Below are 27,998 nucleotides of genomic sequence, written 5' to 3' on the forward strand. Positions count from 1 at the left end.
ATAGACGTTATGAAACCATCAATCACATTCAAAATATTATGACTTTATTGATATTGGCTGATCTGAGCCAAAGCTTTTGCGACAGTTGGCATTGCCAGAATCACCCCACTGGGTGGGACTGTGTGCAATCAATCCAAATTAATAAATCAAGATAATGTTGCAGAATCAATAATAATTTTCTCGCAGTCTTTTAATCTACCTTTTCATGCTCCATCTCTTCAGTGCCATTTCAGCCCACGCAGCTCTGAGATCAACCTGGAAAACCTGCTAATTGTAAAAATTACACTCTAATCACCTTGTGATCATTTATCTGATCCAAAACATGTTGGATAACAAGAAAGACAGACACAATGAGTTTACTCCGTTGAGCTGCATTGACTTGACCCTCTAATTATCAACCAGAGAAGAGGAACTAATCAGTGAAATCAGCTGCCGGTGTTTGGATGCAAACCTGCAAGTGTTTAATTGTTGTTTTCTGTTATTTACAACAGCAATCCCACACCTCGTGTTTCGAATGTTATCAGACAATTCAATTAGTGTTATCAGTGGTTATCAGCAGTAAGAATGGGCGAGCAGGTGCCTGCTCCACCTGCTGGCAGGTTGAGAAGGTTGTTATCAGTCTATTTAATGTCCTATCATTGAAAACAAGGCAGACATGTTTAGTTAAAAAGCTGCAATTTCCTTACAATTATGTTACAGAGCTACCTCTCTAAGGTGAGGTCAAATAACCTCCTGGTTAGGTCTTATAAAAGGTAGTTTAAAAAGTTGAATAAATCCAAATAAATGCCGGAGATTAAGGAGGACGATGTGAGCACAGTAAGTGACACAGTTGTGTTGGTAAAGTAAAAAAACATGACACATGGATGCTAACTGACGGACCCCCAGTTCCTTTCTGAAAGTCCTGGTTTGTTTGAGCCATCCACCCCACCCCACGCACTCCCACTCGCCTAAACAGCGGCTTTTTGTGCTTTATACTCCATTACCTCGCTTCCACAATCATTTTCACACTTCATAACGTCACTTCTGCCTTGGCTGCTGGTAAAAAAAAAACACGTTAATACAGTATAGCAGCATCTTCAATGGGCTAATAATGATCTACTGGCCTACCAGCAGGTGGAAGAGGCCCCTATTCACCTATACTTATGGGCCGATAATGCACATTCAATTGTCTGATAACGTTCGAAACGGGTGCCCACATATACTCTATAGATGTACTATTTATCTTGAAAGAAATTATGCCATAAAGCAAAACGATCAAAAATAGAAGGATAAGAAGCTTAGAATAACAATAGACTTGGGTGAATGGAGGAATTGTACCTTTTTTCAGCAGGAAAAACTCCCAACATTTATGGTACATTAGTTTGACATTGTAAAAACAAATTGGAAAATAATACCATTATTTGGCTTAACACATATATTTGAGGAAAAACAGAGAATAATTTGTCTCTATGGTTAAATAATCTCACCAAAAAGTTTCATCTTCCATACTCTCTTCCGACATATTTGCCTTAGCTTTCCAAACTAGTTTTGAAGCATGAACATCTTGGTGCACCGTGGGCATATGTGCTTTTAACGTGAACAGGATGGAAGTGTCTATTGATGGTTGAAACGGAGGAACCAATTTTTCAGGCAACTCCAGCAGCAGCGGCAGCAGCAACAGCAGCAGTGAAACCCAATTTAACCTCTCACAGCATATCCTACAGACAGAATCTGTGGGTGAGGCATCACACAAAGTGTCAGAAACATCTGTTCAATCTGTTTTGTGCTCCAGTGGACAGAATGCCGAGATCTCAGGGCACACGGCTCTAAAAATGAAACACTGACAAGTCTGTCACACTTGATAAAAGAGGGAACAATAATAATCCTGTTGAAACTGCCGAGCGAAAGAAAAATGGAGTGGAAGGGAGCTTTTGCACACTCAGTGCACACACATGCCGCCGAAACGTTTCAGATAACACAAAACAGATAATTTTGGTGTCCTCCTCAGCCCTGAGCAGAGGTATTTCATGCTCCAGACAAACCGCTGCCACTGTGAGGGGTGAAATGCACTCTCACTGGCTCATGACAACACTGAGTAGCCCAGTCACCGCTGACAGAATAGAGTTCACTGGGATGTGAGAAGAACGGTCTTCAGGCAACAGATGCAACAGTTCAAACACAAACTAGCCTCGGCCAACTGCACGCTATTTGCCATCGCGCCCTTAAAAGTTATAAATACAACTAATTAGTCTGCCGCCTTCTTTTTCGGGCCAGCAAGAGGTAACGGCCTCCTCTCCACACCCATCACCTCATGCCCACACATCCCTCTCATGGGATCGGCATGAGTGCTTAATAAGTGCTAAAACAGACAGGAGCGGTATATAAAGCCCCTCTGAGATTTCTCCGTCTCACCACCCTGGGCTTTCTTTTATCATTCCCTCCCTCATTAAGGAGTTTTTTTTAATTGCAGAGTCCAAAAGATACTCACTGACTGTCATCACAAAAAAGGGCCGCCTGTTTTCAGTCTACAGAGGGGGTGTTTTGTGTGTAATTTAATTTCTGGAATTATGAGCGAACAGGCCAAAACAGAGCCGTCGTGCGGGGGGTACGACAGTGGAGTCCCCTGGTACCCTCTGAGAAAGTGGTGGCAGTCCAGCAGGCTTTTCAATCAGGATCTTGGCCTGCCGCCTTTCCTGGAGCCAAGGGACCCTCGGTGGATGGATGTGGACCAGCTCCAGAGGAGTCTGGCAGCCTGCTCCTGGCCAGGGTACATACCCGCTCCACTGTTTGTGCCCTACATCTCTGGGTCGATGCATCATCCCGGCCAGATTAGCAAGGAGCAGTACAAGTGGAGGGTCAGCCTGGAAGTGGCTCACTTCTTCCCCTCAGAGATTTTTCTCAGCGTCATAGACGGATTCCTGGAAGTCAGAGGTACAGAGCATTAGCGTACAGTCCTGCTAATTAAACAGCCCTAAAAAGTTCACTTTATTAGCATTGCTAATTACTTTTTTTTTTACACACTGGATACTCTCTACTTTTAATGAAGTAATAATAATCTTATCTATCTAATATTATTATCTCTAACAGAGTTATCTAAATTGACTTCTCTCACAGTTCATGGAATAAACCCCCTTAAAACTAAACACTGATAGAAAGAAAGCTGAATGTAACAAAATTAGAAAGCTGCTTAAATAATGTGCTCGGGGAAATCACAGCTCTGTGGCAGAAATTAATTTCTGTGTTGAGTGGTTTTTCTGTGTTGCTTGATTTGATTCCTGTGTGTGTCCTCACATTCTTTCCCATAAACGGTAATCCATCCCCAGGGAGACACGAGGAGAGGCCAGACGAGCATGGATTTATTGCCAGATGTTTTACAAGGAAATACAGGTATGCAAAGTAAACATATTAACCCACAGATGATGACATACCCACAGTTCAATCTATTCTAAATTTTTGTCAGCAGCCACAAATGCAGCTTTGAGGGTCTGTTTTTTTGCCAGTATCATTCTCTAAAATGCTCACTGATCTGAAAAATTGAATTTGAAAACACTGGCACTTTGCATGTAGAGACATTCTAAACAGGATCCTGTCTTTTTCAGGCTCCCAGCTGAGATTGATGCTACCAAAATCGTTTCCACTCTTTCTGTTGATGGTATCCTGACTGTGGAGGCTCCAGTTTCTGAAACCTCGGTTCCTGCTGCTATCATCATTCCCATAAAGGTGATCGGGTTTCTTTACATATAAAGAAATGATTTGACAGTTTGGTGGATGTGCTTATTAGCTTTATTGGCAACAGTTACATGAGAAGGCCGATCCCACATGTGAATAAGTGTATGTCTACAGTTAATTAGTGAGCTTTAAAGGTTAATTTTGTTATCTTTGTATAGAGCCATGCTAACTCTTTCCCCATGTTTCCAGTCTTTATGCTAAGCTAAGCTAAGCTAATCAGCTGCTGGCTTTAGCCTTAAACCGTTTTAAGCAGACCGTTCTCATCTAAAAATGGCTGTATGTCAATGGGTCATCTCTGCATGCAGTTAATTACAACCCATATTTACGTTTGTTATGAGATGGCGACCTCTAGTGGCCAAAGTCCACAGATTTCTTATTTAACATAAATAATCCCTGCAGCATCTAACGCCACATTCCGGTTGTTTGCAGATGACACCGACCTTTTTGTCTGAAATAAAGATTTAACGACTATAATTAGAAAACAAAGTCTTTATCTTCGCAATTATATAGCACAGTTTAAAACTAATACTTTGTCATTAAAAGTAAAATATAACCATGTCATGTACTATGTCATGGAATGTAACCATTTGTTGCGTAAACTTAACATTTCATTTCATTTGTATATATATATATATATATATATATATATATATATATATAGTATATATATATCTGGCCAATTTTCATGGTTTTCTTGATAATAACCAAAATCATTATAAAAAAACCCATGAAAAATGGCCAGATATCAGCTTAAATTAAACTCTTATGAGCTATTTTTGTTGTTATCATTATATTTGTCCAAACATGTACCTTTAGTTGTACCAGGCATTACAATGAACAATAAATAAAATAAAACAAGGGTGGTCTAATCATTTTTTCTTTGACTGTATACGGTTTAAAACTGGAGATTTTCACAGTTCTGAACAATATCTGCTGATTGCATCCTATTCAGAGTGCCTCTTGAGTTCTCTCTTGTACATTGACAGGCAAGCCGGTTCAGTGTTGAGGTGGAGCATGAAAGCCGAGTTAACCTTTAATCATAGCCACTTATTTGATTTCACTGATGACCTTTTCTACATATTTATGCACAAATACAGGTGGAGCTGGAGGTGACAGGAGAAAAACAGGAGAAAGAAGAAGCTCCTGATACGGAGCCCGACAGCAGCAGAGCACCAGAGGATGATGTGGAAGAGTCTCCACCAGAGGTCCGTGGTGATGAGGCCCAGTCTGGCGGCGCCACAGCTGGCCTTCAGCAGCATGAAGAGAGGAGGGGACAGGAGGAGGAGACCCATGAAGAGCCAGCTGGAGAGTCCCACCCTACAGCACCGGTCGATGGCGAAGGCCCAGAGAGTCTTCAAGATTCTTCTGAGCAGCGTGAAGCCCAGGAAAGCCCAGATACAGATATGTCCAAACAGCCGGAACACAAAGAACCAGCCGTGGATGGAGAGATCCAGGTAATGGCAGGCTCAGGGGAGGCTGCTGAGGAGATCACCCACCCTGAGGAGCCGGAGCTGGGCAAGGGTCCACCGAGTGAAGTCCCGAGCCAGGAGCTGGAGGGTCCAGACATAAAACAAGGACACACTGAGTAGAAAAAGATGTTGAAAACACTGAACCTGCCTGCATAGCTTGCCCTGCACCAGTCCTACAGATGCATTCTAGTCCATAAAGATAACAGCCATATATAACCATGCTGTCTTTGGAGCTCCAATAAAGCAATAGCATGTGAAAATGTCAAATACTGTGTTTCTCATTATTTCTACATGCTTCCATGTCTGAGTATGAACGATAATTATCACATTCATGAGCATCATATTCATAGCTACCTCTGAAATTTAGTCACCAATTAAACCTAAGTGCATGTTTTTGGACTGTGGGAGGAAGCTGAAGGACCCGGTGAGGATCCACGCTGACACGGGGAGACTGAAACATGGAAACTCCACACAGAAGAGCTGCAGGCCGGAGTTGAACCAGTAATTCCAGTGATACACTATCATGCCATTTCAGCTAAGAAGTTAATCAGACATTAATCAAACTAGTGCAGTGCCCGTAGGAAGTATGTATTCGTATAGAGGGAGATGCAACATAATAAGTGAATAAAGCTAAATCTCCGCTTAGCATGCTAATCGCGAATAACAGAATTTTCACATTGCATGTAGACCACTACAACGTCTGCAAACACTTACTTTTCATAAGGTACCACACAATGCAGCACATACACATTGAACATTGATATTAGCTGGAAACTATTAGAATATTATTGGAAAGTCAAACCTTGTAGCGCACTTTAAAGCTCTGAAGGAGGTAGGTAGGCTAAATAGACTTACAGATGAGATGAGTCAGGGTGTAAATCCAGAGTGAATTGTGTTACTGACCAGGTGTAGGCCTATCACACAATGGGGCGGAGCTCCCATAAAAGGGTGCGGAGCTCCCCTAAAAGGCGTCCCTACGTAAATAATGATATTTTGAAAAATCAATTCAAAAATCTTCAAAATCGAGGATGCACACCTTCGTGCCATGAGCAAGACACATACGAAATCTGAGGTCAGTCTGACTAACGGTCAGAGAGATTTGCCCTAGACCAGGGGTCCCAAACTTGCGGCCCTTGTGACGGTATTTTGTGGCCCCCACCTTGATATGAAAGTTTAATGTGAGTTTCATTTGAATGGCACTTTACCGTGTTGTTTGTGAAAGGTCCCTTTAATTACTTTTTTTGGTAATTTTGTGTTTTTTTAAATAATTGTGTATCTTTTTTGGGTCATTTTGATACTGCCTCCAGCGGCCCCCAGGTAATTTGAGTTTGAGACCTCTGCCCTAGACACACATCCACACACACACAGACGCTTCTTGTTTTTATAGATAGATACTATACGTTTACACAGCTGTGCATTAGTTACTTTGTTACACAAGTAACTTGACCAATTATGCTGCTGCCATGGCAACACAAGTCCACACGTCATCTAATACCAATTCTGACAGTTTATGTGAGCTGGCACGTTGCACAAAGCGGCGCCTTTTTTGCACAGCCAAAGCTGTGGAGGCCTTTTTTGTTGTTTCCCCAGTGTGACTCCAGTTGGGAAAGTTTTTCAAACTGATCATCCCTCTTGATTCTAATACACAGAGAAGATTACATTATTTTGCATCACACAACATGCAAAGGAACTGCCCCAATTTTTTTTCGCACTTGCATACAAAAGCTCTGGCAGTGTTGCCTCCGTGCGTTCGGCCCATTCTGCAGCACACAGCAGTGCCAATCTCACCCAGCACTAAGCCCTCCGCTAATCTGCTGCCCAATTCCTTCTGTTATCCAACAATAACACCACAGGCTCCCTGGATCCCTGGTACCAGGCCAGTGAGTGGCACAGTTCTCAATAAAAGACACAGATGTTAAGACACACTGGGAGATTGGCTGGACGTTTTTATTGCATCAGCCAATACAAAGACATCGACAGAAAAGAAGGCAGGAAACAAACGTCTTTGGCAAACAAGTGAGTCTGTCCGCTCCAACAATCATGCAGCCATCTTCCTGAATGCTCAAATAGAAAAGAGGAAAAAAAAATGCAAACCATATTGCAAAACCTGGAACACGTCAGATTATTATTTATCATGAATTGGCACTTATTGAAGTATATTTACAATACACTTTGGTAGAACACAGTAATAATGCACACAACTCACCCTCTAATGAAGCCACAAAAGGTAACTTCCTTTCGTTTCTTGTCAGTTTACGTGACATTCATTAACTCAAAAGACAAACTAAGTCAAGGCACTCAAGGAAATAAAGGCACATTTGTCATGTTTTTTTTAAAAACCAAAGAAATCACATACAATACGTTTGATGCAAAGACAGTTCCACTACATCAATTTCATGTTAATATAAATACAAATATAAACTTAATTGATGTACAGTGTCATATAACTTTATATGACTAATAATGCATCAGTGGCCCAGCAACTTCATCATGTTTTCTCTAATTTAAGGGCACCTTTAAGTGCACATTATCATGTTTTATCTACCATAGGGGCATTAAACTTGGATTTTTTTTCCAACACAGTGGCACAGGGCACCGACTCCCCATGAGTCCACCAGTGCCCATATACAATATCAAAGCTGCACAAGACAAGTTAACACACTGAGGGCTTCCTGCAGAAGCTATAACTGTTTTTAAGATAAATACAGAAGGTCGTTTAAACACTTACCTACTGAAGATAAACATGCAATAGTGTCCTCGTAAACGGTATCTTACAAACTGTTTAATGTTGAGGAATAGTCAAAGGGTCACTGTTTTAAACACGTAATCGCTATTTTGTGTTTAACGTTAGAAGATGGAACAACTTGGTTATGTTTAGGCAACAAAAGAACTTGGTCAGGTTAAGAAAAAATCTCAGAGTTTGGGCAAAACTAACTACTTTCGTACATGGCGTAGAAAGTGAAGTAGTTATGCACACAAGTTAATTTACAAGTTAAGCAGACACTGAATTTAAGGAAGATGGCACATTACAAGCTTTACCAATGCAGTGAAAACAGTATGGAAGTAATGTGAACGTCAAGAATAATTGATCTACATTCTCTTTTGCCAACCTTAGATAGCCAACAGTCACATTTAGCAATACGATAATTAGTTAGCTTGGACGTTCCTGAAATGTTATTATATAGTTTGTATAACGATGTCTGTTCTCGCAATATAACACCAGCCTCCAGGGAGAAAGTCCTGGGTTTTTCCATCCACCTTAAGCTCCTCCTTTTACGAACTTTCTCACTCTTTATACTATGACCCTTCTATATAATACGTTCCTGAAAGGTTTTTATATAGTTTGGATAATGACGTCTGTTCTTGCGGGTTTTTGGGTAACACCAAAATAACGGTCTTTTTTGTTTTATACGCAACATGAACACCAGCCTCCAGGGAGAAAGTCCTGTGTTTTTCTGACCCCTCCATCCACTTTAAGCTCCTCCTATAACTGACTTTCTCGCTCTTTATTCTACAACCCTTTTTTTTTTACAATAACTAAGGTCAAAAGAGATGGCTGCCATACAACAAACGTTTATACGGGTCGTAAAAGGCTGCACATCTAAATTGCATGATCTAAAAGTTACCGCACATAAAATTATTTGTAGCTATAAGTATGAAAAGTGAATGAGAACAGCCTGAAAGATAATATATACTATCTTTTTTTGTTGGTTCTTCTGGACATTTTGGGTTTACATTCAACATGAAAGAGAAGTGATACCCAAATCTTCACTATTCTGCTTGAATGCATTACAACTTGCCTTGTGCAGCTTTAATAAAGAAATCAAAATAGGACTTACCTAAAGAATATTTTACACATTTTAATTCCAGGTGTCTTACAACATGAAGCTGAAGGCCACACATTTCATATCAAACTTGTAATCGATTGTGCAGGATGATTTGTTATATGTGAGGATTGAGGTCGGGTTTTTTTTGTTTAGACCATAGGGGCCTCTTGGGGCTTAAGGGCCTCCACTTCCTGTTCGTCTCCACCCTGGGAGCCCTCGTTGCTGAAGAGGTAATACGGGGGCGTCTGGCGAGCTTCGATGATGAGGACGCCCTCAGGGGACAAGGAGGCGAACACGGTCAGAGGGTCCACATCTAACGGGATCCTGGTGAAACAGAGAGAAAAAGTGGTGAGAAAGTGAATTTGAGTGTTTTTATGCAAAAGGATAAGAAGTTGAGCAGAAGTTTACTTGGTGGAAAATCTGTAAGCTGCTGTGTGTTCAGCATGTTGAAAAGCATGAGTGGGAGGAACACAATAAGGAGAAGAAACAGCCTGGAGAAACAGTTTGCTTCCTGCTCGGAGGTCATGCAAAAGTGTGACATTTTCCTCCGTAAGAGCTGCCGTGCAAACATTGTTAAATGCTGGGATTTTTTATCGACACTTTGTCAATACCAATAAACTGCCTGCAGTTGGATGATCCTAGAGCTGCATATCTAGGAGAGGGAGAGAAAAAAGCAACACTTGGCTCGAGATTTTGACTGTTATTAAAAAAATGCTCACTCCGTCCTCCTCGTTCTCCACTCACACCGGAGAAGAACTGAAAGCTATCAGGAGTTTTCAGTAAAACTCCTCCCGGCTCTGCAACAAACACGAGGGAGAGAAAACATGTCGTCTAGAGGTAGAAATTAAACCTGATTCCATCCTTAGATGATTAAGATCGATGGTTCTAATTAAGATAAATTGATATAACTTTGAAACGGCCAGTAATTGTTTTTGGTATGTTGATTTGGTGGTCAGACTCTAGGCACAACATAGATAAATTGTTATGGCTAAAAAAAATGTTTTCCCCAAGCATTCTGGATCCCTCCTCTAAATGTCCCTTTTTATTTTTATTTCATTAATTTATTTTGGTTTTTTTTGTTTATTTGGCTACTGTTCACCCCTCCTGTTTTTCTTTGAGGGGGAGAGAGTTGTGTTTGCTTATTATCAGTGCTATTTATTGTATTTTGCTTATTTTATATGAATGTGACTCTCTAGTTCGGGGTGGAGGGGGGGTATAAAAGGGGGAAAAAGTGGGTGAACTGTATCCTTACCGATTGAATATGTATTTTGTCTTGAGAACCCAATAAAGATATATATGAAAAAAAAGAAGAAATTATGCCTGATTCCATCCTTAGATGATTTAAATAGATGGTTCTAATTAAGATAAATTGATATAACTTTTAAATGGCCAGTAATTGTTTTTGGTATGTTGATTTGGTGGTTGAACTCTAGGCACAACATATAGAAATTGTTATAGCTAAATTTTGTTTTTTTCCTCAAGCATTCTGGATCCCTCCTCTAAATGACACTTTTTATTTCTTTTTTATTTTATTTATTTATTTTTTGGGTTATTTATTTGGCTACTGTTCACCCCTCCTGTTTTTCTTTGAGGGGGAGAGAGTTGTGTTTGCTTATTATCAGGGCTATTTATTGTATTTTGCTTATTTTATGTGACTCTCTAGTTCAGGGTGGGGGTCTAAAAGGGGGAAAAATTAGTGAAATGTATCCTTAACGACTGAATATGTATTATGTCTTGATAACCCAATAAAGATATATATGGGGGAAAAAAGAAATTAAAAGCCTGATTCCAATTAATGAGAGCTGCAGAAGTCTGTAAACCTCCATCGGTGTATACGCGTCTCCTAATCTGCTGCTCTTATCTGTCATAAAGGTAACAGCTAATTTTGTGTCTGGCATTTTTTGTTGCCTCCTCGCTTCACTTTTTTGACACTTCTCATGCTGGAAATGTTATATTTGCCGGAGCAGAGCGGGATAATTGGCTTCCAAACCTTGCAAGTGATGGAAAAATCAGCCAGAGTTGCAGTATGTGAGGACATAAAACTAGATATAATTATATATAATGATGTTACATATCAAACTGATAGGTACTTCAAGTTAATTTTGAGCTTATTTTTCAAAATAAAACATGTCACTTTAAGAATGAAAGTCCTCTAATGTAGAGGGCAAACACACACACGGAGCTGCTCTTCGTCCAGACGGTGTGTGTGGCCAAATATGGGCATGGTGGGTTTTCTGCGTGAGCAGCCGAGTGTCTCCGGGAGTTAATATAAACATCAGGCTGCCCCGTTCAGACGAGGAGACTGTGGCTTTACTCTGCTTTTAATTAGAGAGGACCCTCCACTGGCTTCCCACTCCACTGAGAAATACAAGAACATCAGGAGGGACTGAAGACAGACAGAGAGGTCCAGTCAGGTCTATTTATGTAGCCAAATATCACATACAGTCTCATTTGGGTTTGCTGCAACAACAACAACATCCAGAACATAAAACCAAGTTCACAAAGACAATGAGGAGAAACTCAAGGAACACAAAGTCAAATCTGGATTAAACTTGGGATGCAACAGGACAATGTGTAGGTGGGAAAAAGGCAATTACATAAAAAATAGATAAAGTTGTAGCTATAATAGAAATACAGCATCCAACAGTAAGATTATAGAAAATCCAATCTAGATAAAACAAGACAATACACGTCCAAAACAGAGGAGTTGTGGGGTGCAGGCTAGTGGAGCCGTATGAGATGGATGGTGATTGTTGATTTTGTGTCATGTTCTAAGGGAATTTCATTTCTAAAGCACATTTAAAAACAGCTCACGTTGACCCAAGTGCTGTACAAAGTGTATAAAATCACAGTCAAGACAGTGAAAACTCAGGCACAATAGCAACGCTAGTTAACAAACATCGTTAAAACAACGCAGTATCATCAGACACATATGTAGCTCTATCAGGCAACTCTTAAGAATAAAAGTGAGTTTTTTGCCTGGACTTGAAAGACTCAGTAGACGGGCAGATCTGATAGAGACAGGATGTTACTCCACAGGGGACAGAAAAGGAGCAGTCACAAACAATACATGTATATTGTGACTTCCTATTTTTTTTAACCTTCTAGAGAATATAAAATGGCACAAATCTTACTTATTCTTACATACTGACATTTTCTATATTTAGCAAGTTTCCATGGCTTTCTTGATAACCAAAATCTTTATCAAGAAAACCATGAAAAATGTCTCAACATCAGCTCTCAAATTAAACTCTTATGAGCTATTTTTGTTCTTATCATTATATTTGTCCAAACAAATGTACTTTTAGTTGTACCAGGCATTACAAGGAACAAGAAATTGAAGAAAACAATGGTCTAACCCCCCCCCCATGACTGTTCAAAGTAACTTATTGTTAAATGTAATATTGTGTATTTGGGGGGAAAGGACTTTTGAGTATTAGCCAGTATTAATGTTGAATATTTTATTATCATTTAAAGCCACACACAGGCTGACACACGTCTCAGTATCTTTACCCCCGAGACCGAGAGACACACACACACACACACACACACACACACACGGCTTCCTTCAAGGAGCCAATCGCTGCGAAGCAAAGTTGCCCCTTCTGACAAAGTCAAATCACTCAGCCGGCCCATTACGTGGGACTCAGGCAGAAACCTTATCTGTCCAGCTCGTGGAGTTTATTTACCTCTGGCGAGCGCACATTTTATCTCACACATTGATTTTGTACAGGTGCCAAAACACTGTCCAATATGTTTTTCCCCTGCAGAGAAGCCAAGCAGAGACACTGAGAGCAGGCAGGCTGAGTACGTGTTAAACATGTCGTCTTTATGTTCCTGGCCTCGGGTTTTCCAGCTACCTTTGGCCTCAGAACAACATATTTGGTTAATAAATGACATATTTCTCACTTGTTTGAGGGTTTTAAAACAGAAAAAAATCACCCTGTTGCGGTTCAATGCACGTTAACAGAGGATTCTATCAATAATAGTATAAACTATTTTACTTTTTAGGAGAATCTACTTTCTCTTTAAGGTCTCGTTTCCACACAGTGCATAGACTATTTGTAGTCAAATACATGCATAACATATATAAAGTACATTTACTGTGTTTTAGTGTAATTGTGAGAGAATATTCAATAAAATATCTTCATTGCATGCTTTTTTATTCTTCTACTCTACAACATTTTGGGGAAATATGCATGTTTGGTACATTTTTTTGTCAAATTTCTGATTAATTTACCTCTTTTGGCCTCAAATGGTGGTTTTAATGAAGCCATTTGAGAAGATGATCATCTTAGATGATCATCTTTAGACATCTAAAAATAATAATAACTTAATTTGTACAGCACCTCAGCTATAGCTCAAATTCATTCATAGTATACCATTAAATGAAAAAGATACACAAGATAAAATTATTATAAATATAGAAAGAGTAGAAACATAATTGAAAAGATGGAGAAATAAAGTAGAAAATAATAAAGAGTTTGCATATCTAAAACGTTGACTGAAGCCCAAACAACATAGTTTTTTCTGTCGGTAAACAAGGTCACAAGTCAACTAAATCTGGGACTTGCAGGATTAATATGAAACAATGTATTTTATAAGCTTATTGTATTTTGTTTTAGGTGAAATCTCCATCTGCAGAGTAACAAGTAACTACAGCTGTCAGTCGTGGGGCCATCTGGAGCTCCGGGAGGACTCCCAGTGGGCCGCTTGACAAATGGGCCAATATGACGCAAAATATGCACATAAAACATATAAAACGAGCTGTGTGGGCTGCCCCTTTTTCTAGCCAATTACTTTTGGACACGTCCCTTTCGGAGAAAAAGTGGAGCGGAGATAAACGGACAAACAAAAAGAGATTAAAAAAACTGAAAAGTGGTGCTGAAAAGCTGAGAGATATGAGGTCGAAGTCCCTTGAGATTGATGCAGCCAAATGTTTTAAATTATATTTGGTGCTGTTGCTAGTAAATCCTTACTGAGACTAAACACCCAGACAGCCGAGAGAGCGGCCCAGTGAAACCAGCTCAACATGTTTCTGCAGCCGAAGTGGAAAAACAGAAGATAATACGGATAAGATAAGCAAGACTTTTTATCTGTGTATATCAGGGGCCTTCTGTTGAAACTTTCATTAAGTCTACATGGGCTCGTTAAGGTCACTTTTCATGATCCGACCAATCACAGCCTGGATGGGGCGGGACATTTAATAAAAAGTTGACGTACTGCAGCAAACTTTAGAAATGTTGTACTTAAATACATTTAGTCAAGTATTGCCCTCAAGTACAATTTTGAGGTACTTGTACTTGACTTAAGTATTTCCACATATGCAACTTTATGCTTCTACTTTACTTTTTGAGGCAAAGTTTGTGCTTTTTACTTAACTACAATTTGCCGACAGCTTTAGTTACTTTTCAAGGTGAAATTAAACATGAAAAAATACTTTCAATTTAAAAAGATTAGGCATGTTTATGAATTCAACCACATAAAAGTATATTAAGCAGTTAAAATCAGCCCTACTTGGACAACATTAAAATGATGCTTACATAAATGCATCAATAATAATAATAATACATTAATATATTTGGAATATATCAAACAATCTAAGTGCCATTCTGCATAACGAGTACTTTTACTTTTAACACTTTAAGTACATTTTTATGCTGATCATTTTGTACTTTTACTGAGTTTTGAATGCAGGACTTTTACTTGTAGTAGTTTTCTGCAGTGTAGTATTAGTACTTTAACTAAAGGTAGCTGAAGACTTCTTCCACCTGTGGAGCTCACTGTTCTGCATGAATGGCTATGATTATTGACAACAAAATTTCATTTTGTATCAAAAAAGTTTGGGTGGACAGGACAGTCATTGTTTTTTATGTATTCATAAAGCCTTTATACCATCATATAACACCTCTTTATTAAACTGGTCACATAGTTGTTATTCCACTCAGGTGATGCTTGAAGTTCTGTGTGTAAACAAACTGCTTTTAGTTTTTCTGCTGCAAACACTTACAAAAAAACATGATTACAAACTGTTTTGCTCCTGAAACAAAGTGTTGTAACTGCGCTCTGTTATCGACTGTTATTGTTTGTTTTTTTTGTCATTAACTTCATTGTGTGTTTTTATGATTTGTTGTAATTGTCCCCTCGACATTACTGAAAATGGGGCCCTGCCCTCAATGAGTTCTCCAGATTAAATAAAGGTTAAATGAAAATTGAAAACTAATGGGCTGGTTTAGAGTCACAAAGTCCTCGGCTGTTTTTTATTTTTATATTTTATTCCCAGTCCCTCCATCGCTGCCATATACAAGCAGTAGAAAGTATATTTCCCTTATGTAAAGTACATAGGGCCGGGCGATATATCGATATCAAAAATATATCAATATATTTTTAAATGTGATATGGAATTAGACCATAAAGCATTTATCAATATAGTTCAATTTATTTTTCTTTCTTTATATATAAATGCTGCTCTTTCTAGGGTTTGTCTAATTTAGTTATTTTGTAATGTTTAGTACTCTTTTATCAAATAAACATTTATTTGAGAAAAAGATTGGCCTATTTTATTTCACAGGCTATTTTTTAAAATATATTTTTTATCTAAAAGTGCACTTTATGGAGCTTTGATTTAAAACAAAAAAAAAGTTCTCCTGTAAAATAAACATAAAAATGTTATACAATAAACAATTTCAATAAAACTACTTGTGATATTTCATAATTGGCTTTGACTGAACATTTGCTCTCACTTTGTGATAAAAATATCAGGATATATATCGTATATCGATATTCAGCCTAAATAAATCAGGATATGACTTTTGGTCCATATTGCCCAGCCCTAAAACTACCTCAATACAGAACTTCAGTAAAAGTTCTCAATTACTTTCCACGGATGAATACAAGTAAAGTTTCCTGTAACTTGAATAAAAAGTACATTGTCAGCCTTGCAGACAGCCGTGTGACTCCTCTGTGCTATCTCACTGTTTCATATAAGCAGAGGATTTGGGTATCGAGGTCAGTTATTTATATATGACCCCTCCTCCTCCTCCTCCTCCTCCTCCTCCTCCCTCTCTCTATATATCCAGTCACTGGTTTTAGGTTCTGCTTAGCCGAGAAGCACGGGCCTGATCTGAGGGCTTTCCAATTAAAAGGATTGTGATATGAACAGTGCGGGGCGAGCACAACTGCTTACTAATTAGCTAACAGGAAATTAGCAGAACTGGAGTGACGCGCCAGCGAGACGGCGATTCGCACCAGCGATTAGCTCCGCTGTTTGAAGTCTTCTCACGGCCCAATTAAAAGGCACAGAGACGACCAGGTTGTGGAAACTTCCGCGGCCTGTTTGGTTTGGATGAGTTACAAAATGAAAAAGTCGACACATAGTGAGACCTTTTCCTGCAGTTCTGCTCTAACAACAATACTTCTCCTTCATTTAATGTCTGTTTCCAGTGTTAGTGTTGCTCTGCCAGCAGCTGTTTGACAAGTTCTGATTGGAGTTTGTTTGTTGGTTTGTTCACTCAAAGCTGATGTGAGTTTGGAGCAGCTGTTCAAAGTTAGAAGACTGACTTTGTATGGACTTTTACAGTCTTAAGATGGAAATAAAACAGCAATAACACATGCAGGATGCTGTTTTGTCTGCACAAAAAGTTTAAAAAAAGTAACCTTCTGATCAATTAGCATTTAGTTTTCAGTGTATCTTGAATTTTCTGGCCATCTTTTAAGCTGAATAGCCATCTGTTGCTGCTCTGGACTGCATCAATTTAAAACCATATGTGGTGTTTTTTTAGCAAGCAAAGTTCACATAAAACTTTTTCAAAGCAAATGTTACATACATTAGTTTAAAAAAAAGCAGCTACAATGTTGCTTACAGAATTAAGCAAAGACAATGGGGGAATAAAATTGACAAAGGAAACAAAATTGCTGAAAATTAAGTTTAAAAATTTAGAAAAAAATCTTTATTTTGGCTCTCCCAGTCTTTCTTTACTTTTGACATTGGTTGCATCTATTGCTCTATATTGTTTTTGTGGTTTGAATGTATGTTTAGTAGCATTCATGACGGTCGACTCTTTAACTGATAGTTCACAAGATTTATTTAAAATCGTATCTCCATGAAAATAAAATATAAGACATTCCTTGGTCACCTTGTGAATCCACCGTAAGAGCTACGAGGTGGAAAACAATAGCAAACATTAGCATTAGCACTTGAGCTAACAAGCACTTTTACTAAGTTAAGACAACAAATATAGCCACTAATATATATGACAGAAGAAAATAAACTTTAACAAGTTAACTTCAACTTTATATGAATTACGACGCACTCGTTATTATTAACCGTTCGTTTTTAATTTAACCGTTGCACCTGTTATTTCCTGTCACTACCTTTCAAAATTAAAGCACCTGTTTCACACTGGACGACACCTTTTCAAAATAAAAGCACCACAACATTGTAAAACACCAAGCAAATGCACAAACATGAAAAACAAGCTATATAATACAAAAACACAAATGGGAACCTTGCTAAAGGTAATTTACAGTTGTGTTTAAATAAGTGGAAAAGTGATATAGTGATTGGAGTATTTACTACTTTTTACTGCTATATTTGATTTACTCCACTTTAACAGTCTTATCATAACATGTATTCTTATCAGTAGCAGCTCAAAACCAGATAATTTACTGTATTTTATGAAGCGATTAAATGAATATTGAGCAGAATTTAGTTCAGAGTTTTGGTATGGCCCCCGCAACCTTCGTGGTATTGGTCATGTGGCTACGTACTAGAAAGTAGAGTAAGCCCTGGATCACCTGCTGTGTGTCTCATGCAAAACCAAAAGTCATTGTTGACCTATTTTAACTTCAGTATGTAACTGAGTAACAAAATCCACATGAGGACATAAATCATCCACCCAGAGGAGTTACAACACCCACATGGACACTCCTTCATACTCACTGTATCTTTTTTGTGAAATTCTTTGTCACTATGCCTCCTTCTTCCTGCTTCTCTTCATGTTTCCCTGTCAAAGAGAAAAACAACAAAATGTCAGCAAATAAGTGAATGAGCCGAGTAACTATTAATAACCTCAAATATGACTAAGTTCAGATTGTAAATGAGTGTCCTTATCACCAGTTGAATAGGACCTTTTAACCTTTAAATGGAGCAATGAGCTTCATAATTGATGTGAATTCGAACACTGGTGGTGAAATATATTTCATTTGGCAGCTTTTTCACTTTGTTGAAATAATATCTCCATTTTCAGTATCTTCTAGGTAGGGCTGGGCAATATATCGAAATAAAAGATATATTGATATATTTTTTAATGTGAATTAGACTATATCGCATATATCGATATAGTTAAAAAAAATGTCTTTCTTTATGTATAAATGCTGCTCTTACTAGGGTTTGTCACATTTAGTTCTTTAGTAATTTTCATTATTCTTTTCTCATATAAATATATTTATTTCCGAAAAATATTGTTATTTTATAGGCTATTTTTATTCAACTCTCTATGGTACGGTGTTGCCCCATTTTTGGCCTGTCAAATTTCTACAATGCATCTTTTTTAGTGATGCAATACCTTAAAAAAGAGGGAAGAGTATAGGGAACCAATAGCAATGCTTTAATTTGTCACATGACCTCCCGGAGGCCATATTGAAACCCCATTTTGCAGACTTTTCCAAAGGACAACAGCTTTGCCATTTTGCGTCACAAAAAAAAGCTCTCAAAACGTCATTTCCTGGCCCTTTTCCATCTGGGATAATATATTGCTACTAATAGGAGAGTAAACTAAAATTTTCGATAGTTTCATGCAATTTATTTTCTAATTAAATAATGGAAAATGTTAAAATGCAACTGTTGCCTCGAGGGAACAATGTGTTGCATTTTTCTTGTTGTTAAAAATATTTCTGTTAAATTTTGGGGTCTTTGTTCGGTATCGGTATCGAATTGAAAATCTCAGTATCGTGACAACCCTAATCAGGACATGTTGGTCTGAAGTTGTACTGCAACCTAAAAGTTGGCCTAAAACTGTGATTTAAGTTGGTAAAACTTGGAAATATAAATTATTGACATTTAGGGCAATAATGTAAGTTAGCACAACAAAGGAAGTCAGTTGTCTGCTCAAAAACAAGTTTGTGAGTTGTTGTTACTTATATCTTTAAGTTGGGGTTCACAACAAGGGACAATAGTTCTGCTAACTCTTATTTCTTTGTTGTGAAATGCGGGAAAGCGGTGAAATTCGGTCATTAGCGAAAGCTAGCGGCTAACTGATGCTAGCGGCGCTGCTTGTTACAGCTATAAGAGTAGCCATTAGCGTATCAATGCTAACTCAAAATTGTGGTCGCAACATTAGCTGACATTTCATAGCAGCGTTACAATCATACCACTTCAGCACATTGCAGAAGTTAGCAGAAGTAAAGATTAAAAGTTATTACAATGTAAAATTATAAGTTAGTACAACTTACAGTTGAGTTGACAAAAATCTGAATTCAGAGTTGAGCAAACTCAAAAACAAAAATTAAAATATTTAGTTTAATTGTCCAACTTAAAATTCTATCGAAGTTTGGTGCCTTGAAATTTTGAGTTCACCCAACTTTTCTTTTTTTGCAGTGTGGGGAGACTGGAAAGCCCCCTGAACCCTCCACCTCCTCCTCCTCCACCTCCTCCACCTCCTCCTCCTCCCGGCTCTGTTTATGGCTGTTCTATCTCCTGGGCTTGCTAGCAGCTGCTGTGGGGCTGCTAAATATCACTGCGGCGGCCAGCAGCAGCGTGGCCTCCTGCTCCACCCCTCAACCCCCGGCTGCACTCCACTATGTGCTACCCTATACCCCCACAGTGACGTCTCTGACAGGAAGAGCTCCACCACAGAGAGGTGGAGGGTGGAACAGAGAGAGAGAGCTGAGCTATAAGATCACCGGTGAAGTCATAACATTATTATTTAAACCTCACAGAGACTCTGAAGTTATCCCATTCCATGAATAATGGACGTTCGGTCAGAGAGAAGTCCAACAAGGCGCTGCCTCTCCGTGTTTTCAGTCTCTTACGACAGAGATGCCAAATTCCAGCTGCTCTATGTAATGCTCATAATGTTCCGGGAGGAGAGATGACGGACGGGATCTTGCCGTCATGCATAACTTACTAAAATTGTTTTTCTGCCTGTGCTAGTATCAAGGACAGAGCTGTGGCTTTCTTATCTGCAGATGAAGCTGTTATTCTTTTGTTACTGAGTCATGAGGGAACACATACACCTATAAAAGTCCTGCATTCAAAACCTACTGAAGTAAAAGTACAAAAGTAGCAGAAAATGTACTGAAAGTATCAAAAGTAAAAGTACTCGTTATGCAGAATGGACGCACTCGGATTATTTTTTATGTTCTAAATGTATTATTAAATTATAATTATTGATGCATTTATGTAAGCAGTGTTTTGCTGCTGTCAATTTAGGGCTTATTTTAACTGTTTAATATACTTTTATGTGTTTTAATTTATAAACATGCATATTCACTTCAAATGTATCATGTTTTTTATGTTAAAATCCCCATTTGAAAAGTAACTTAAGCTGTCAGCTAAATGTAGTGGAGTCAGAAGTACCATATTTGCCCTCATAATGTAGTGAAGTAGAAGTATAAAGCTATAATTTTGGAAATACTCAAGTGACAGTTAAATTCCACCACTGATCCCGAGGAATGTTGGAAGGTTTTCACAACAAGACAGGGTCATTTTATTTCTAAAGCAAATTTCAACTCAATTCAATTCAACAAAAGTTTCATGTAAAATTGCTGCACCTCATGAGCCCTTTGGAGTTCCACAAGGCTCACTTTTCGACCCTCATAAGATTGTGTTGTGAAGAAGTCCACTAAGTTTTCAACTATTTGCAATGTCAAGTTCACTAAAGTTCTGATAAATACACTGTGCTTCCTTCTGTATATACAGTCATGGAAAAAAATATTAGACCATTGTTTTTCTTCAATTTCCTGTTCATTTTAATGCCTGGTACAACTAAAGGTACCATTTTTCATGGAGAAAACCATGGAAAATGACTATATCAGCTCTTAAATTAAACTCTTATGGGCCATTTTTGTTGTTATCATAATATTTGTTCAAACAAATGTACCTTTAGTTGTACCAGGCATTAAAATGAACAAGAAATTGAAGAAAATAATAATAATATTTTCCATGACTTCCATGTAGTTATAGTTTCTGTAAAGCTGAGCTGAAACATAAACATTCAGGTCAAATGACTACAGGTTTGTGTCGTGACAAAACAGGGCAGAGAAGAGAATAACCACTAACTTCTACAGAGGATTTCAGTGTTTTTCTGCTCCATACTTTGACTTTATGCCCTCAAACTTCACTGTTTTGATTCTCTCTCATCAACATAATGTTCAGTGGCAGCAGGCAGCTGCTGGTGTCACGATTCCATTAGACTTTTAATTCTAAGGTCATGACTCGATTCAGTATTTTGATTTAATGTTTTTTCAGCACTGACTGCAAAGCAACTGTTAGACAATAGAAAAACAGCTATTAGAAAATCATGGTTTTAAGCCATTCTATCTGTCCTTTTCATTTTCAAATTCTTATAATGTTACAATTTAATTTAGCAGATGAACAAATTCTTCTTTAAAAAGATAGACATCTTGATATAATTGTTTTTCTGGAATGGACCACAGTAAGGCCATATGGTATTTTTTTTAATTATATATTTCTGTATTTTCTTTCTTTTTCTGTCTTCCTTACATTTCTTGCATATTTCAATAATTCAAGGTAAATTCAAGGTAATTCAAAGGTAAAATGTCTTCAGTAAAACAAGCTGATAAACCCTCTGTATGCTATCCACCCTACACAGAATTGGCAGACAGACACAAGGAGCTGTTAAACAAAGTGGAACATTAAGCAGCTAAAGTGACAGATAGTTATTTCAATAACCTATTATAATTCTTGTTTCATTGCTATGTTGTGCATTTGTTTTGTTTTTCTAGTTTCTTACTCTGTATGATTCTATGTTCCTTGTTCTTTTTTATTTTTATGCTAAAAATGCTGGAATCCCACTATTCAAGCCCCATGAGGGTTTTTTGGGCTTTCCTGGCATGTCTTTTTTAAATTTCATATAAATATTATGTTATTTTCTTTCTTTTAAAACTGTGCCAAATAAATCAAATCAAATAGTTTGCTCAAGTTGGTGGAGACCAAAACTGCAGCAAAAGGGTCAATATTAAACTTAAACTTTAATTTGTCGGAGGCCAAAAAACACGACTGTCTCATTTCAGTGTCGTCTTTACAGGGTCAAACTGCAAATTAACTTCAGTTAGAAACCTGTTGCACTACTTTTTCCTATAGGAGATCTACCTAATTGATTATCTACCTTAATCTGTAAAAAAAAAAAAAATAGAACAGTTAAATAATAAATAATATAGATAGAATAACGTCTTTAAAGCCGGGGTAGGCAGTTTCCCCCCCTTTTTTCTTGGTGTATTGTCATTCAGGTGGCCACTTAGAAAACAATAATTCTGCTCCTCCTGGCTCTGAATGGAGACTTTAGCCAATCAGAGGTCAATCAGAGGGGTCATTCACACACAGATGTACATCCCTTCAGATGATTCAATGGTGGAAAATCCTGCAGAAAAAGGAAGTGCAACTGTACTGGCAACAACTGCCTACTCTGCAGAGCAACACAAAAAAAGGAAGTCGGACTCATCAAAAAGAGTAACGCAATACAACACGTGTCAATATCGGCGAATCGTTTCAGAGATGGGAGGAAAATGTTGCTAATAGTTTAGCCTTATGCTAACAGTAGCCAAAGGCTCACAGGTATTTCAATTCCATGTTAATGTAACTAACTAGAGCCTCGAATCACAGTTTGTCATCTGAATGCTGCGTTCAAATGAGAGCAACGAGTTAAAGGTCTCATTTGTGTGACGTCATGTGCTTTTTATGATTTCTTGAAGGTGCTTGAAGGCAGCTTCAGGCATTTCACAGCAGCTAAACAAAAAAAACAACAGAGGGAATGTGCTTTGTGCTGGAGCTTGTTGCAGGAAAAATGCCAGAGTTTCATTATTTACTTTCATTGTTTCTTAAACTTTGTTGCACCAAAGTTGTTTTTGGCCCCCTCGTCCTATAGCAGCGATGTTTACGGATCTCTCTCACTGACTTGCCGGTTACATGTTACATTCAGGCCCAAAAGTTGCAACTAAAACACCATCAGGATCAGGATCAGAATTATTAAAATGAATGACCAGTACTCATACAAGTGTGTTAAGTGCGTACATGTCCACATGCTCGTCTTGTGGAAGTTGCAAAAATGAGGGCTGTATTTTTTCAAATTAAGGCTTTTTTTGGGGAGGGGGTTGCCTTTTCCATAAAGCTGCCTACTCTAGCTTTAAACTAAGTGTTGTCATATTACAGAAACTGGATTCGAAGTAACTTTCATCAGTTGCTGGATCAATTAGCCCAGTTAATAAAGTTAATTTAACTTGTTGTTGATGTTATACATATGTTTTTTTCCTATTATCAGTTTGTTATTGCTTTCTTATAGCTATGACATTTTAGGTGGAGGATTTAAATAAACTCATCTGGGTTTCTGTCTCTCCCTGCACTTTACACTATTTGTTATCTTTTCTCATTGTATGTAATTCTAACTGTGCAGACAAATAAACCTAAATAAAATGAACATATCTGTTTGAATGATTCCTTGACCAAGAAAATGTAGATTTTGACACTAAGATTGACCTTCTGAGTGGCTTGGAAGATATATTAGTTCTCATAGATTTTATATGGCTGCCATCTCCGATCCGCAAACTTGATGAAGTGGCTCCCATTAAAAATTGAAACTTATGGTGATGTGGAGCTTTTGTCCGACGTGTCCCCTTTATTTAGCTCAGACTGAGCCAGATGCAGAGTAAAGCACATAAAAGCACCATTTCATTAATAACCGAGCAATAAGACAGTCTTTTTTTTGTAAAATTTGCTTCTTTTTAAAAAAATGTATTGGTAACGCTTTATAATAAGGTCCTTAATAACCATTAATTAACAAGTAATAAGGCATTGTTCTCGCTTTAGATCCGGTAGTTGCAAAAAGCATAGTTAACTTATAGTTAACTTATAATAGATGAGCAATAAAGTATATTTTAATATCAATAAGCAAACAAAATAAGATGAATAAAGGCATGGCAAAGACATAATGGGTGGGGTCATGGGTGTTTGTAATGCCATTATTAACACTTATATAACCTTATAAACACACAGTAATGTTAATAAGCATCTTGTAAGGACTTACAAGGGCCTTATTACTTGTTAATTAATGGTTATAAGGACCTTAATATAAAGCGTTACCATTGTATCTTTCAGAAACCTTCAGTGAGACTTTAACCAACTTTTAAAGATTCAGTATCATGTGAATGGTGCTTCCAGTGAGTGTCAGCAGCAGAAAGGAGCTCTTGGTGACACTCAAAGCGACAGATTCTCTCGGTGACAGCGCTGATGAGTCCACTCAGTCATCCGGAAGATTCTGTGTTGAACATTTGTTGCTCCGTATACTAATCACGCTTGTATCACACTTTTAGAACAGCGGGGTCGAGTCACCGCGGCAGGCCCAACATGGCGCTGATTGAATGACCCAACTGGCATACCAACAATGTGTTTATAAAAAACTCTGAGGGTCCGGGGGGCCGGCCTGCCGTCCTCTGTGCCCTCCGCGGTCCGGCCGGGTCTCCCTCCCTGGAATCCTCCTCGCTCTCTTCAAGCACCGACATGAGGAAGCAAATTCTACAACTTGTTCCTTTAATGAGTGACCGACTTTAACGTGAAGACGCTGCCGGGTAGAAAAGTGTGATCCTATTTCCAGAACATTCTCTCTCCAGTGTTTAATGGCAGCTTGTCTTATTGTAAACAGAGACTGTTGTCACGGGCCTTGCCTTAAATCTAAATCGAGCTCATGGGCGACTGACTGAGGGAGTGATTCTGCAGGAATCTGAAACAGGTGTCCGAGCTCCACGATCTGCCTGCCAACGTGCAAGTCCCAGTCCCCGAAATCTGTTTAGCGAGACTCATGGAGGCCGAGGCTGCAGAGGATTTCACTCTGCCGCTTCAAAACCGCTGCCAAAGTGAAAGAGCTAATATTTCTCAGCTCGGTTAGAGTGAGGATCCTCAGAGAGGCTCAGCGAGGGCTTGTTTATGATTGGTTTCATTAGGATTCAGGCCTTTAATTTGAAGGGACAGAGCTTATTTTACTTAGGCTTTTATTTTATTTTTTATCTCTAACTCTGTTCTTGGATTGAGTATTTATTACTATTTTATTGTTTTACTGTTTTTAGTATTTTATTGTTTTCATTGTTTAACTATATTTGTATATGATTTCTATTTACTATTATTATTATTATAACTATTCAGCACTTTGGTCAACTGATAGAAAACTGTACAAAGATGATAGATTTTATGTTCAAACTGATAAACTTTTATAAACCTGCACTCTGAATTTGATAAATTCTGTTGTTTTTTTATGTTTTACACAGTTTCCCAACTTTTTAGGAGTTAGGGTTTTACATTTTGTGTGAGTGTGACTTGTGGACATGGATGGATGTTTGTTGTGTCTCACAGTCACATGATTGTTGTTTTTGGCTGTTTAAGAGAATATGACCACCTGGTGAAAAAATATTTAAAAAATAAAATAAATTAATAAATATCCAAACTATTATTATTAATATTGTAATAATAATAATAATATTAATAATAATAATAATAATAATAATTATTATTATTATTATTATTATTATCAATAATAATAAATATTATTATTATCATGACATATAATTGTTCTATATATATTATTAGTATTTATTTTATAAATATAAAATTATTATATATGTATGATATAATTAATAATAGCAATATTACAAAAATAATAATACATATAGAATTATTATTATTATTATTATTATTATTATTATTAATAATAATAATAGCAATATTACAAATGATAATACATATAAAATAATTTTATATTTATAAAATAAATAATAACATATATAGACCAGTTATATATAATAATGATAATAAATATTAGTACTGCTACAACTACTACTAATGATAATACATATAAAACAGTTACATATATTTTTATTATTTTTGCTAAAATATACTGCAACTGCTTTATTATAATTTATTATTATTATTATTATTATTATTATTAATAATTTTTCTTTGAGATTTTATCTCTATAAATTCAGGTGTAAATGTTTATATTAATTCTAATTCCACAGAGAAACTGTGTGTGAAAAAAACATATCATTTTAGTATTCTTTGTCTTAAAAGCAATATTCATAGATATTTAGTTTTGAAATACTGAAAAGTCTTAAAAATAATAATGTGATGTCCATTCAGTAATACTAAGGGCATGACCTGAGTGTCCTTAATGACAGCTACAGCTAATTAATGTTTTCACAACAAGATGAAACTATTCTGTCAATTTAAATAGTTTATATTCCATGAATGTGTTTATTGATACCATGCCTTAAGGATAACCTGTTGTTTTTATTCTTATTATGCGTTTGACCTATTGAATTCTCACTTTAAAGGAACTTTGGACAGCATGTGTTGTTGTTTTAATGTGCTCTATAAATAAAACTGATCTGATGGTCACAGTGGGGAATCAACAGGTGGTTTCACTTTGACCTCCAGGCACTAAAGACTAAAAGTAACAAGTTATCTAAAGAAAATCTCATTTATTTATCAAGGTGTGGTGCTGTGGAATGACATAAAAAAATCTAACAGAATCATGTCCAAAAGAATCTTTAAATTCTTTTAAGACCAAGCTCAAAAATCCCTATAGATGTTCTACGCCTTTGTTTTATTTGGTTTGTTTATATTTTGTTTGTATTCTTTATTTTCATCTAGCTATGTAATTAGTAATACTAATTATATACTAATATATAATTATATATACTAATTATACTAAAGTATAGTTATTTATAGGTTTAAGAAGCTCTTTGGGCTTTTTGATCTTTTCTTTAACTGTTTCTTGTACTGTTCTTTCCTTATGATTGTATGTTTTTTTTAAGTGCAAACAACAATACATTTTAAAAAATAAACTTGATTATATTGCATATTTTACTTTGTGCGGGCAGTACATTTTACATTTTATTTTATTTATTTTTATCCCATTTTTAATGTATTTTATCTTATTGCATTTTACTGTTCTATTGTTTACTTCATCTCTTTGTATTGTGTTATCTATTTATTGTTGTGCAGCACTTTGGAAACCTTGTGTTTGCTAAAACTGTGCTCTATAAATAAAGTGGATTGGTTGGATTGGATCCTGAGTGTGTGGTTACATGGAGTTCAGGCCTCCTTACTCACCTGAAACTTCTACAAATCCGTCTCTCGTTTTCACGTTTAGTTCCTCTGGTTTGAAGCTGTGCACGTTCACGCAAACTTTCCAGGGCTCCCCCCCGGTGGTGGTGGGGGAGCTCCGGGAGGACGGCTCCCCGTACCTGCTGGTGTACACGGCGGGGCCTCCCGTGGACTGCCGCGGGGGGAAACCTGTGCGTAAACTGCTGCTGAAGGGCGAGGAGCTGAGGCGCGTGCCGAGCCGACCCGGCCGAGCCCAGCCCGGCCAGTCCATGGACAGATCATCGGGGAAAGCTGGCATCCCAAAGTCATCTTCCATAAACCGAGACGCGAGCAACGGAGACTGGTCTCTGAACGGCGACTCTCCAAACGGGTCCCTGGGAAACCTCTGCCGGCTTCCCATCGTGTAGAAGTCTCCCTCTGCCATGTCCAGCCGAGTTAAAACCAGTTAAAGTTCTGCCCTTTGCGCCAAACAACCCCCGAACAAAAACTTTTCTGTAAATAAAAAAATAAAAGTGCGTAAATCTTCGTGGTAAAAGTTGTTTCTTGTTATCTCTTTTGGTTTTTACGCATCACCGTTACGCAACCAGGCACCAGTCGATCCAACAGCAAAGTGTCAAAGTGTGCACTGCCTTTTCCTTGAAAAAGTGAATCCCTCCTGGCTCT

At 37.6% G+C, this 27,998-nt stretch overlaps 2 protein-coding genes across 2 annotated transcripts; one reads left to right on the forward strand and one right to left on the reverse strand.

Annotated features, from left to right (window-relative positions):
* Positions 1-2,546: 2,546 nt before the first annotated feature.
* Positions 2,547-5,297, forward strand: si:dkey-1k23.3 (heat shock protein beta-1). The gene is made up of 4 exons (XM_059336647.1): positions 2,547-2,910; positions 3,303-3,366; positions 3,579-3,699; positions 4,806-5,297. The coding sequence occupies exons 1-4, from the start codon at positions 2,547-2,549 to the stop codon at positions 5,295-5,297; spliced, it is 1,041 nt and encodes a 346-aa protein (XP_059192630.1).
* A 1,813-nt stretch (positions 5,298-7,110) lies between these two features.
* On the reverse strand, positions 7,111-27,998 carry hspb8 (heat shock protein b8). Its single transcript, XM_059337780.1, has 3 exons — positions 27,342-27,998; positions 17,946-18,009; positions 7,111-9,328 (listed from the first exon to the last, which is right to left on the reverse strand). Exons 1-3 carry the CDS (start codon positions 27,757-27,759, stop codon positions 9,154-9,156), a joined length of 657 nt encoding a protein of 218 aa, XP_059193763.1. The 5' UTR covers positions 27,760-27,998; the 3' UTR covers positions 7,111-9,153.

Source organism: Centropristis striata, chromosome 7 (genome assembly GCF_030273125.1).
Source record: "Centropristis striata isolate RG_2023a ecotype Rhode Island chromosome 7, C.striata_1.0, whole genome shotgun sequence".
Lineage (NCBI taxonomy): Eukaryota > Metazoa > Chordata > Actinopteri > Perciformes > Serranidae > Centropristis > Centropristis striata.

Coding starts and splice junctions, on each gene's coding strand:
- si:dkey-1k23.3 (XM_059336647.1), top strand. CDS start 2,547: ATGAGCGAACAGGCCAAAACAGAGCCGTCGTGCGGGGGGTACGACAGT. Junction 3,367..3,578: donor TGTTTTACAAGGAAATACAG/GTATGCAAAGTA, acceptor TGTCTTTTTCAG/GCTCCCAGCTGAGATTGATG. Junction 3,700..4,805: donor CTATCATCATTCCCATAAAG/GTGATCGGGTTT, acceptor GCACAAATACAG/GTGGAGCTGGAGGTGACAGG.
- hspb8 (XM_059337780.1), bottom strand. CDS start 27,759: ATGGCAGAGGGAGACTTCTACACGATGGGAAGCCGGCAGAGGTTTCCC. Junction 18,010..27,341: donor CGGATTTGTAGAAGTTTCAG/GTGAGTAAGGAG, acceptor TCTCTTTGACAG/GGAAACATGAAGAGAAGCAG. Junction 9,329..17,945: donor AATTTCACAAAAAAGATACA/GTGAGTATGAAG, acceptor CTGTTTCACCAG/GATCCCGTTAGATGTGGACC.